The 12,500-nt window shown below is 42.9% G+C and overlaps 3 protein-coding genes across 4 annotated transcripts in view; 1 reads left to right on the top strand and 2 right to left on the bottom strand.

Moving 5' to 3' along the window:
* Positions 1–1,740, top strand: part of LOC134184139 (fas-binding factor 1-like) — a 15,184-nt gene extending 13,444 nt beyond the window's left edge. Inside the window, exons 19-21 of the mRNA XM_062651752.1 lie at positions 1–96; positions 956–1,258; positions 1,616–1,740. The exon at positions 1–96 is cut by the window's left edge and continues 42 nt beyond it. Of these exons, the coding sequence (XP_062507736.1) occupies positions 1–96; positions 956–1,258; positions 1,616–1,702 (486 nt within the window). The 3' untranslated portion in view covers positions 1,703–1,740. The remainder of the gene's footprint in view (positions 97–955; positions 1,259–1,615) is intronic.
* On the bottom strand, positions 1,214–6,392 carry LOC134184140 (glutamate--tRNA ligase-like). Of its 2 annotated transcripts, XM_062651754.1 has the most exons (3): positions 6,353–6,392; positions 5,931–6,293; positions 1,214–2,733 (listed from the first exon to the last, which is right to left on the bottom strand). In XM_062651754.1, the coding sequence occupies exons 2-3, from the start codon at positions 5,934–5,936 to the stop codon at positions 1,729–1,731; spliced, it is 1,011 nt and encodes a 336-aa protein (XP_062507738.1). In that variant the 5' UTR covers positions 5,937–6,293; positions 6,353–6,392; the 3' UTR covers positions 1,214–1,728. The 2 variants fall into 2 exon arrangements, with proteins under 2 accessions (XP_062507738.1, XP_062507737.1); XM_062651753.1 differs by having other exon boundaries at positions 5,931–6,392.
* Positions 6,393–6,461: 69 nt separating this feature from the next.
* LOC134184615 (uncharacterized) overlaps positions 6,462–12,500 on the bottom strand; it is an 8,069-nt gene continuing 2,030 nt past the window's right edge. Inside the window, exons 4-8 of the mRNA XM_062652350.1 lie at positions 10,968–11,163; positions 7,454–7,746; positions 7,233–7,359; positions 6,942–7,162; positions 6,462–6,870 (exon numbers count right to left, since the gene is read on the bottom strand). Coding sequence (XP_062508334.1) covers positions 6,660–6,870; positions 6,942–7,162; positions 7,233–7,359; positions 7,454–7,746; positions 10,968–11,163 — 1,048 coding nt within the window. The 3' untranslated portion in view covers positions 6,462–6,659. The remainder of the gene's footprint in view (positions 6,871–6,941; positions 7,163–7,232; positions 7,360–7,453; positions 7,747–10,967; positions 11,164–12,500) is intronic.

The following is a 12,500-nucleotide window of genomic DNA, read 5'->3' as shown; positions in this document are numbered from 1 at the left end:
GAGGCAGAGCTCATGAAAGCCGATGTTGAGCGACGAGCCTGTGAGCTCGAGGATACGAGGAGACAGTTAGATGAGCAGAAGAGAAAGATAGTACAGGTGTGGTGAATACAGTGTACATGCTTGAGTATTACCCCACCCCAATGGTTGGCCAGAGTCAAAGGTATGGGATGGGGTCTTACTCAAACATTTAGACCTAAAGTTGTTAATTGACGGAAATGATTTATTTATTAACTTAAACAGCATGTTGCTATACTAGAGCTTGGAACCACCACCACTACCTAGAGTATAGAAACCTAATCTTCTATACATATCCGAGCTATTAAATCTTCAACACGTGGTCAACAGGCATGCACAAGGTAATGAATGAATGTTAGCATTCACACAGACGCAAATCTAGCAAATAGTCACTGTGGAAAGCACCAATTAGCACTAACTAAAGTACTAAGAGGTGGGGAAATCTCAGTCTTGGACAGAGTAGAGTGGGGGCTTACTTGAGTACTTGAGTAAATCTAAATTTTGAAAATATGTTTTGATATTATAATGTCGTCATCACTCTATAAGTAGATATATATTTTAAATTCTTTAATTTAATTTTTTATTTTATAATTTTTATCAATGTTTTAAATGTTTTCTAATTTTTATTTCTAATTATTTTTATTTTTACATTTTTAATTTTTATTTTTTTAAATTTTTATTTTTTCTAATTATTTTTATTTTAATTTTTTTCTAATCTTATTTTTAATTTTTTTTAAATTTAATTTTATATTTTTTCATTTTTATATTTTATTTTTCTAATATATATATTTTTTAACTTAATTTTTCCTAATTTATTTATATTTTTTTATTTTTCTATATATTTTTAATTTTAATTTTTAAATTTATTTTTTATTTTCCAAATTATTAAATTAAAAAAATTTCTTAAGTATGCTGACACTCTCGTGCTGTAATTGTCTAGGAGCAATTGGAGATTTCAAGAGAGAGAATGAGTGTTGAAAAAGGTCGAAACAGTTGGCTACAGGAAAGGTCACTCTACCTCAGTCAGAAAGACCAAGCATCATCAACAGTGCCTTCTCTACCACCTCAACCACGTTTCATATCAACACTGGCTCTGAGAGCATCGAGAAGCCGTCACCCTACTGATGAGCCAGAAGAGACACCAACGGGACATGATCTGACCAGCAGTCAGGCAACGTCTCACGCTATCGCTCAGTTGGAGTACAACAGGGCCTTACGTCTATGGGCAAATGCCAACGAAAAGGTAACAACTAAAACTTCATAACAGAATTTCAATGTTTTGAAGAATTATTATTTCTCGTGTGTGTGTGTGTGTGTGTGTCACTGTGTGTGTCATGTGTGTGTGTGTGTGTGTGTGTGTGTCTGTCTGTCTGTCACTGTGTCTGTGTCTGTCTGTGTGTCTGTCTGTCTGTCTGTCTGTCTGTGTGTGTGTGTGTGTGTGTGTGTGTGTGTGTGTGTGTGTGTGTGTGTGTGTGTGTGTGTGTGTGTGTGTGGTGTGTCACTGTGCATGTGGTGTGTGTGTGTGTGTGTGTGTGTGTGTGTGTGTCTGTGTGTGTGTCACTGTGTGTATATCACTGTGTGTATATCACTGTGTGTGTAGCAAGTCGAAGAGCTTCACGAAGAAACAAACTTTCTCGACGCGCTAGAAACATCAAAAACATCCAACAAGACGACACTTATTCTATAGTTCTTTCATATTCGTAGCTAATATAACTAAACATGACATAACAAACGAGATGTCACTCTCTCCCTACCCAGTACCTCCACAGTCAACCCAAGCTCAGGCCCCTCATTCATTCCAGTCACCGCAAACCGAACAACTTGCAATACCGCCTTTCGACTCACACCACAATCACTCGCTATCTGCCTCAACAACCTCATCACCTCAACAGCACAAAAATCACGATTTTCCAAACTATTTAGTTCGTCGACTGTCAACATAATCAACTCTCTTGCCGTTGGATAAATTTCAATTAACTTCACCGATGACACGACCGGGTCCAACCAAAAGTATCTACCGGCGTGTACGACTTCAGGAACGGTAGAAACGCGAGAGAGGAGCAAACCTAAAACGGCTTCCAAGTAATCCCGACTCACACCATTAATATCAACAACAGGGTCGACACCCAGGTTATGAATGACCAGATCTCGCAGCTGGTTTACAAATTCTGTCTGCTCTTCTTCGTCGGCGGATGCATGTTTGGCTCGCAGGTGCCATCTGTTCGTCGCCAAGAGTTGCTGAACGTCGACCGTCGGTCGTGCCTTGTTGATGCCTCCAAGTGAAAACTGATCAACAAGTTCATCAAATGTCATGTATCTCAATGTGTGGTCATCGGGTGACCAACCCAGATGTGCAACGAAGTTCAATAAAGCGGCAGGCAGTATCCCCATCTCTTTGCATTCACCGACAGACATGTGGCTGTCACGTTTTGACATTTTCGTGCCGTCGCTGTTCATGAGTAACGGGAGATGACACAACAGTGGCATCGGCCACCCGAATGCGTGATAGAGCATCACGTGTTTGGGTGTGGACGACAACCATTCCTCCCCTCGTAGGACGTGTGTGACGCCCATGTGGTGGTCGTCGACGATGCTAGCGAGATGGTACGACGGGTAACCGTCCGACTTGATGAGAATCTGATCGCTGATTGTGTGAGCATGGAACTCCATTGTGCCATACACGAGATCACTGTACGTCACTGTACCGGTCGAGGGCACCTGTGTGTTCACAATGATTCACACAATCGGTAAACGTAACTTGCGGAGGTAAACGCAGGGCGTTCTTGCATAAGTTCAAAACTGGACACACAATTGGCTGGTAAATCTGTAAATATATTATTTATTTAATCGGCTGTTTTCACAACCGGAAGTGTCTGGCAAGATAGCCAAGCTAAAGTCGAAATTTGGAAGTGGGGCAGTAATGGCCGCTGTGGCTCTGTCAGTCATCTACGTTAATACATAAAACGAAGTCTTAGAAAGGGCCCAAGCCTATAGTCTGGTTGTTTACACAACAGGGGAACTAAAAACTACGTTCCTCAAATAGTAACCCGTGAATCTTATTAGTTTGAAAAAATAGTAACCCGTGGATCTTATTAGTTTGAAAAATAGTAACCCATGGATCTTAATAGTTTAAAAAATAGTAACCCGTCAATCTTATTACTTGAAAAAATAGTAACCCGTGAATCTTATTAGTTTGAAAAAATAGTAACCCGTGGATCTTATTAGTTTGTAAAAATTGTAACCCATGGATCTTAATAGTTTAAAAAATAGTAACCCGTGGATCTTATTAGTTGAAAAAATAGTAACCTGTGGATCTTATTAGTTTGTAAAAATAGTAACCCATGGATCTTAATAGTTTTAAAAAAATAGTAACCCGTGGATCTTATTAGTTTGAAAAATAGTAACCTGTAGTGACGCTTGCAATTGCTATAATGACCGCAACATGCCTACAGTGCCAAGTATATAGTACTTCGCGCGGATAACTGAGCCCTTAGCTACAACTAGCGCTATTGCACAGCTAGCACACACGACTCCGGGATGGAATCAACTCTGTCTAACGTTGTTAAACAACATATCTTATCAGTTTGATAGTAACCAGTGGGTTACTATTCAAGGACAGCAACCAAAGCAGGTTTTCCTGGAAGGTTGCCGTGCAAACCGAATGGATGGCAGTAGATTTGCCTGCCGGCTGAATGTCTGTCACTCATGTGGTAAACATGCGGACGAGCTTGTAGAGCAAGTAGGCTAGACGATACGCCTGCAATCAGCCCTTCCAAGCAGGTCTGCATCCCTACAGCGACTGACAGACGTTCAAGCAAAACGAGTCATGAGACTGATTAGCACACAATTCTGCAATCGATCAAGTAAATAGACCACAATTTGATCGATTGATTGACTGACTCACTAAAGTTGGTTCGTGCATACCATACCGCATGGAAAATTCCCGGATATAGTAACCCGTGCCTCCTACAGAGACAAAATTAGTATGCTTTGACTGCACGTGATGAGATGGAATCATCTGCGTAATTAAATTGACTGTGCGCGTTCAAGATTCGTAGATTTGAGAGCCATCCTGCTAAGAATGTATTTAGGCTCCGCCTACACATGTCACTCAATTGCTAATTGAGTCAATAATGTATATATTGTGTAAATAATTGCATTCCAATTGTACATCAAATTAGACGTTGCTGTCCAAGTCTTCGTCACTACCACACACCTGTTCACTCTCTGAGCTTTCAAAGGCATTAGTTGACCTTAGTTCTATGATTATGCATTCTATAGCTTCATTTCGAGTCATGTGGCCTAGCATTGAGGCTACTACTACTATGCCACCGGTTACTCTAGAGTGCTCTTCAATTTCTCTAACTACTTGCTTGATGCGCTTCCTCCAGGACTCGCTTGTCCCTTTCAATGTCTTTGTTGGTTAGCCTCTCGACCCCAGCCATCGTGCAGACCTCTCAGCTTTTCTTTGCACCAAATCGTGAGACTGTCTTTAGTAAATGACCACGTCCAAAGTAGGCGTGGTTAACTGCCTACATCAGAGCCATCTCTATATACGGCTCTGGTCAACGTGTTGGCCTCACTTTACGTTTCTGTGCGCATGCCAAGGCTTCACCTCCAACTTCCAAACGTTACTTTTACTGCATACCCTGCCAGGATAGCTCAGATACAAGCAAGCAGAGCCGTTTATGATGGATGCAAGACGGTTATCCCCCCTCCCGAAACTTTAGTCACCAGGACACTTAAGCCCGGCTCACAGGATGGATGACGCTGACGTGACGTTGACGCTGATGCTGATGCTGGAATACAAATGAATCCTATTCCAGCATCAGCGTCAGTGTCAACACCAAAAGATGCCGCCTGCGTCAAGGCGGTGTCTTTGATGTTGAACAAAGCAACTATTCTTCGTTCGATTAGTTCTGGTTCTGTCAGTTCCAACAGTAGCGACAAGCCCTCATTTTCAGCTCTATGAATCATAAAACTGTAAATCGAATGCGCCCTAAAAGTTTTTGGTATATACACTAAATTTCTTAGTTTGCTTCCAAAGCCTTCCTTTGAACATTACAATGACCAGCATTCTAAATTTCTTCATCTCTTGTCTATAATTTTTTGCTCAATAACAAATTTTTTTGATGCTCGGATATTTGGACATCCAACATGGACCGATCAATCAAAATAGAAAGTAACGATCATGTGACATTTTGAGCATGCATAGTTTCCATTGCACTGCATACAAATGTGAGACAACCACGTGGACACTAAAGCCCTGTCCACACTGGCACCTGAATCGCGATAAATCCAATCCACATTGGGAGGTGGTTTCGATCGCGATCGGTTGAATCCAATTAGAAATAGTGGGCGTTACCTCCAGGTACGCTACGCGTGTAGTCGGAACATCTAACACTCCTCACTCGTCTTTGTTATCGCTCACCTTACATCGCTGTATCAACGCTTCCACAAGCAAAGAGCTCAAACGTACACATCGGTCATCAGTCACATGATACCAAAAATGAGGCGGAGGTAGCGTTTTCAAAGTGCAGTGTGGACGCTCGCTATCCTGTGCTGATAGCGATCCAGTCTGGTCTAGTATGGACAGGGCTTAAAACGAGAGACGTTGATACTGAGCGAAACACGAACAGTCGCTGGACAACATGCACTGTTAACACTCGCGAGTCATTGACACGCAGTGGTAGGATATATATACTACCAAGTCATTTTACAACAAACATATTATTGCGCATGCGCACATCAAATTATATTTTTATTTTAGTCAAGCTCAAAACTGGACCAGCAAATCCGAGCATCAAGAAATTGGCCTAAAAACAAAGAAAAACTGACTGACTGACTGACTGCTAGTCGAGGTGTCATGCCACACACATCATGACCTACACTGGCACTCACTGGCACTCACTCACTCGCATTCTGATGACATGTGGCAAGCCGTGACTCAGTTTCTCTTCCCATTGCCTTCTACTCAGCTTCTCATCATAGTCCACTTTCCTTCCCGTCCGTCTCGCATCCAACTGCCTCCTCTCCACTTCGTCTCGCGAAGCAAAACAGTAGAACGCATCGTCTCTCTCAACGAGCCTTTCTGCGGCCTTCCTGTACGTTTCTAACCTCTCCGATTGCCTGTACGGTCCAAACGGGCCGCCCACCGACGGTCCCTCGTCGGGAAGAATGCCAGACCATCGCAACAAGGCAGAAATCTCGTCCTCTGCGTGTGTCACGTGACGTCGCCTGTCCGTGTCTTCGACGCGTAGAATAAACGAGCCGCGCTCCTTTCTAGCAAATAGAAAGTTAAAAAGCGCGGTTCGAAGGCCGCCCAAGTGTAGAGGACCTGTAGGACTAGGAGCAAAGCGAACTCTAACCATTTGGTATCCCGGCAAGCACCCGTATGTACTCGTGCCCTCGAGGTTCCAGATTGCTGCGCTGTAATAGCATTTCGGTAATTAAATTTGATTTAATTAAACTAAATCTTATTTTGCCCAAAATAGTAGAAAATACAGTAGAGCACATTCAGTGACAACGAATAAATAAATATAGAAGACGATCACGTCCCAAAGTCAGTCAATCCAAATTGAACCTTTTCCATACAAATATCAAGTATCAGTGCACTTTTCCCACCAACTAGCTCACTCATTTCATTAATCATCATCCCATCCCTCTTCGTCTCTGAACGTCAAGTAGGGCATTCTGAGCTTGCGATGATGAGTCATAAATCGATAGATGACAACAGCAATGCATGCACCGATGAGCGGCCCAAAAGTATAAATCCACAGCTGACCCCAGTAGTTGAACACCAGTGCTGGACCAAACGAACGAGAAGGATTCATTCCAGCACCGGATATATAAGCACTGCAGTACAAATTCAGAACACACACAGACTGCAGTCTAATGAACATATTGTGTAGACCACCATCACTCACCCTGTGAATGTGTTTCCGGCCACTGTGAATATCATGAAGATCCACGTGAACTGGTTCTTGCCGTCGCAGTCTGCCATGGACGAGAGGATGACTGTCACCAGAATACATGTGAGCAGGATCTCAGCGAAGAAGGCCTGGGCTTCATTCTGGTAGGCCGCGTTGTAGGCATTAGTCGCCCATCCATCCGGATTACGAAGGACTGCAGTGCTGTTGATCAGACCCTGTAAACACAAACAAACAAACAAACTTGATGAGGTAATTTAAACCTTGAGGATAGTCTAGTATAAGTACATAAGCTATTGCAGCTGAAGCAGTGCCACCGGCCAACTGAGCCAAGATGTAGAGAATCATCATGTCGAATGCCATCAGTCCACTGAGAAAGGCGGCCAGACTGACAGCAGGGTTGAACTGAGCACCACTAAGTAACACAAACAGCAGCATTACTTCATTGCAGGCAAACAGGCACATCGACAATAATCACAATTAAACACGACTGTCCACCACAGTCTGACCTGAGTGGAAAGAAGACACCACAGAGACCGAGTAGAGTCATTGATATACCGAGAGGGCCTACCACTGGATTTGCTTCAACGCTCGTGATAATACCAGCGCAGTGGAAAAACATTGTGCCAATGAATTCGGCTAGCAGAGGCCTTGCAACCTTCGTCCAGTATTTAGAATTCTCGTACGACTCCGACTGTTCTTGAGGTAACGTTTGAACGACTTTGTCCGATCGCGATTGAACAGCACCGACTTGACTGTTCTGAACATCAGACACTGGTTCAGATTCACCCATAGGTGCGAGCTGTTGAGCAAACCAACCAAGTTAGAACGTCTACTAATACATTATGATAGATACAGACAGACAGACAGACAGACATACAATAGACATACAGACATACCATAGACATACAGACATACAATAGACATACAGACAGATAGACATACAGACGCACTGACAGACATACAGACAACAAACAGACAGACAGACAGACTGACAGACAGACGGACAGACAAACAAACATACAGACAGATAGACAGACATACAAACAGATAGACAAACAGACATACAGACAGACAACATACAGACAGACAAACAGATATACAAACAGATAGACAAAGACATACAGACAGGTAGACATACAGACAACAGACAGACAAACAGATAGACATACAGACACACAGACAGACATACAGACAGACATACAGACACACTAGACATACAGACAACAGACATACAGACAAACAAACAGACAAATAGTATTACTATTTGCTATGATCATTTTGTGCAAGCGAGGAAGAGACTAACGCAACTGAGAATTAATAATCAATTTAAAAAAATTAAATTACAACACAAACTTGATAGACAGCAAGACATATGACTGCTCATTCAATACAGTACATTAGAGATTCCTGTTTTCTAAGCGTGTAAAATATTAATATTAGCGACCATCCATCCACAATATCAGTCAACCAATCAGTTGTCGAGTTCGATTGGCAGCATACTAAGAGTTTGATATCAATATACAGCATACATATCATTATTGCTTTACAGAGGAATGTGAATTGGTCATTGCCTTATGTCACAGACAGTGACAACTATTACCAGATCTACTGTGCATTTAGAGGGTCATCACGTGATTAATCAACAGGATAACTTGTTGTACTAAAGACATTATCAACACATCAGTGAACCCTTCCCACTCACATCACTGCAGACATCAGACATCAGACCATTGCCTCAAGACTGCAAGATCAAACAGACGACTTTGTGCATTCGCACCAACTTACATACAACAACGTCCGATACACTGCAATACAGTCAGTACTCAGACTAAAACGTGATTATCGCAGCTCGTGTTTACATTACAAGTCGTCTGTCCATATCATTCCATGGTGTGCTCACTCGTCCCTACAATGGAATACGTGACAAGTTGGCACCTCAATCACTACACACACAGCAAGCCACCACGTGCAGCACTCGACATGGTCATGCGCTGATCTGCTGCTCCTCATGCATCCACCCCAAGGCAACCCCAGTAGACCAACATCCACAAACATTTTTCAGTGTGAAAACTAGACTAGACTCACAATGTGTAACACACACGACGAGAGTCATCAGAGACTTGGTCTATCAGTAACCTATTTCGCTCTATAAAACGCAATTTACGTTGGATTATTAATTGTCATGCCTCGATCGCTGTATTGTCCATTACGTTCTGCCTCTTCTCCATGAAGTTCGACTCTCGGCTGGATAGATCTACAGTCTGCAGGCTCAGACAGGCTGGACGACGTTCACGACGAGACTGGACGCGCAACTGATTCTGGAGTGGAGATCAACATGCGTTGATGCACGCCTCCTAGTCATGCGAGTGATCGTGCGTTTTGAGGTGTCAAATGGGGCAATGTGAACTGCCTGACGAGAAAAGGGTGGTAGTGAATGAGAGGTGGTAGTAAATGAGAGGACGGATTGAGTCGACGATGATCTGATCACATTGGCGACGCTTGGAAGGCTGGAGTGCTAAAATACGCATAGACGTACAGTCGACTGGTGACGTCCAGCTAATAGATTGACAACAAGAGCACTTAGAGAGCGCATACCTTGGCCACAAATTCCGAGATTGTTGATCGAACGTCCGGGATAAGGAAGTTAGCGTAGACGTCCCGGATAACTTTATACGTCCCGGATAACTATTTGACGTCCCGAATAAACATTGGACGTCCCGTATAACCCAATTTTCCGTACGAAAAACGACAGACAGCAGGTTGTCGTCGCGTTACTCTGTGCGCGCTGAGATCCGCTACGCCACAAAAACAAGCACAAGATAGTAACGTTACATAGGGGTCTGTAAATCTAAGACTTAGTCTTCCATCTCTCAAAACGTTGCGAGAGACGGCGACGTTTTCACTCACTAAAGGAAAGCTATCGACGTGCGTGAGTAAAATCTGGAGTGATGACTCAGGTCGCGTTACCAAGAATTTTATGCGAGGGTCGACCCCTCAAAAGAGACCCGCCTTCTAGTATCCCGACCACCTCCAAAATGTAGAAGCACTCTAAAAACCCTCGGCTGCTAGGCAACACGGAACAGCTACTTCACACACACACACACACACACACGCACACACACACACACACACACACACACACACACACACACACACACACACAAAACGACAGGCGCATGCCAACGATAGCAATGAGCGCATGTGCTGTATTCCAATTGCCCGTCCGTCCGTCCGTCTGCCGATCAGTCCGTCCGTCCGTCCGTCCGTTCGTCTGCTGACACACTACTGTAGCCCTAGCGCATGCGCGCCTCGGGTTAATTACCGTTTTCCTCGAATAGAAGCCGCCCTCGAATAGACGGTGCATGACTAGACATTCTAAACGAAACTAGAAGCCGCCCTTGAATAAAAGCCGTAAATCTTTGCTGCAATTTTCGCCGTCTGTACTTCATTGTAATTAACGTAATTACCATGAAACGTTTATATCAAATGATAGTGTGATAGAGAAGTAAAGGTACAGTACAACACGTATGTTTTAATATAAAAAGACGGTCTAGAGACCGACTTATTTGACTGTTGAGTGCAAATTGGCATGATGAGCAGAGATTCCAGTCGCTGACGCCATCAGTAAATAAATGCCACCCTAGAATAAAAAAAACGCCCTCAAATAAAAAGGCGCGTTTGAATAGAGGCCGCATGTGGTTCTGTGGCCCAAAGAAAATAGAAGCCGTGGCTTCTATTCGAAGAAATTAATAGAGTAAATCACCTGTAGGTCAAGCCATATGAGTCATGTGTCTGGCAAAGATTTTATAAACATTTTCTCTATAGCGTTTAGAGTTACGCCGTAAACAAAAAACAAACAAACATACATACATACATGCGTGCAAAAATAAACCAGAGCTAATGTAAATGTCTGAGCAGCTACCACCTGTAACAGATTATTGAAAAACTAGAGAAGACAGTTTGCATTCGTATTGGTAAAATATCTCTTCAACAGCAATGAGTATATTAACAGCTGCCGACCTTGTGCCGTTTGAAGAATGACACGATGGGAATTGGTAGTGATCGATCGGTCAGAACAAGACGATAAGCAATGGAGGCAATGATGCCACCTACTGGGCATCCAACGAAGTACACCCACACTCGTTGCCATGTGTTGAACACGACTGCAGGACCAAAGCTGCGAGCAGGATTCATGCTAGCGCCAGAAACGTTTCCCCTACAAACGGAGAATTTAGAGTAAAACAGTCAGACGTTTGTTGTCAATTAACGGACATGGATGTACATGTACCCTACTGAAAACAGAAATAGGCAGACAAACAAACAGACAGACAGACGGACAAACACAGACAAATAAACAGACAAACGAACAGACAAAACAGACAGACAAACACACGGACAAAAAAACAAGCAAACAAAATATTGACAGACGGGTAACCAGACAGACAGATGCTCAAGCAGGATCCGATATAAAACTAGATTATCAGTCGCTCACCGACGGACAGATCAAGCTCCTTCTCAAGCTGCTATAGAGAGGATGGCTTTGCAGCAGCAAACGAGACTGTAAGAGATTTAAAACATATTCTAATACATCAGAGATAACCCCTCTACATGTTTCCCACTAGTTTTGGAACATCTTGCATAGTTGATGGAGACAGAAGGCAAATCAATTGTTGCATCAGTGTCCGTGCAATCTGTTGATAAAGAGAGGACAAAGAACGGCCAAGACTTCAAGACTATCTGGTGGCGATGTTTTGTGACATCACATGCAGTGATGCAATGGAAGTGTGATTTGCAGGAAATTATCAAGATTAGGTCAAAGAACATGCACCTAGATAGATATACTCAATCTCTTCAGCTGATTAGTTGTTAGATGTGGTTTGAATGGCAGCTTGTTTTGGGTTGTGCTAGTAGTTGTTGCTTTAGTGTGTTTAGTGTGTCATAGTCCTGATTTAATTATGATAATACAGCATACGGTTTTGACAAACAGACAGACTGACTGACAGACAGACAAAAAATACAGTCAAACAGACAGACAGACAGAGAGAGAGATAGACAGACAGACAGACAGACAGACAGACAGACAGACAGACAGACAGACAGACCATTGACAGACAGACAGACCATTGACAGACAGACAGACAGACAAACAGACAGACAGATAGACAGACAGACAGACAAACAAACATACAAACAGACAGACAGACAGCAGACAGACAGACAGACAAACAATAAACAGTCAAACAGACAGACAGACAGACAAACAGACAAAAACCAGTCAAACAGACAGACAGACAGACAGACAGACAGACAGACAGACAGACAAATAGACAGACAGACAGACACAAATGAATAGACAGACAGACAGACAGACAGACAGACACAGACAGACAGACAGACACAGACAGACAGACAGACAGATAGATTGCATTAAGCTAAAGCTGAACTATATAGCTTGTTTGCATTTAATGTTAAAATGTAACGTAGACTTTGTGTTTCAATAAATGAAATTGACAGATAAACAGACAAACAGACAGACAGACAGACAAACAGACA

The sequence above is a fragment of the Corticium candelabrum genome, chromosome 9, assembly GCF_963422355.1.
Source record: "Corticium candelabrum chromosome 9, ooCorCand1.1, whole genome shotgun sequence".
NCBI lineage: Eukaryota > Metazoa > Porifera > Homoscleromorpha > Homosclerophorida > Plakinidae > Corticium > Corticium candelabrum.
This window is presented reverse-complemented; position numbering and strand designations above follow the sequence as displayed.

Coding starts and splice junctions, on each gene's coding strand:
- LOC134184140 (XM_062651753.1), bottom strand. CDS start 6,386: ATGGTTAGAGTTCGCTTTGCTCCTAGTCCTACAGGTCCTCTACACTTG. Junction 2,734..5,930: donor CACATGTCATCAGAATGCGA/GTGAGTGAGTGC, acceptor GTGAACACACAG/GTGCCCTCGACCGGTACAGT.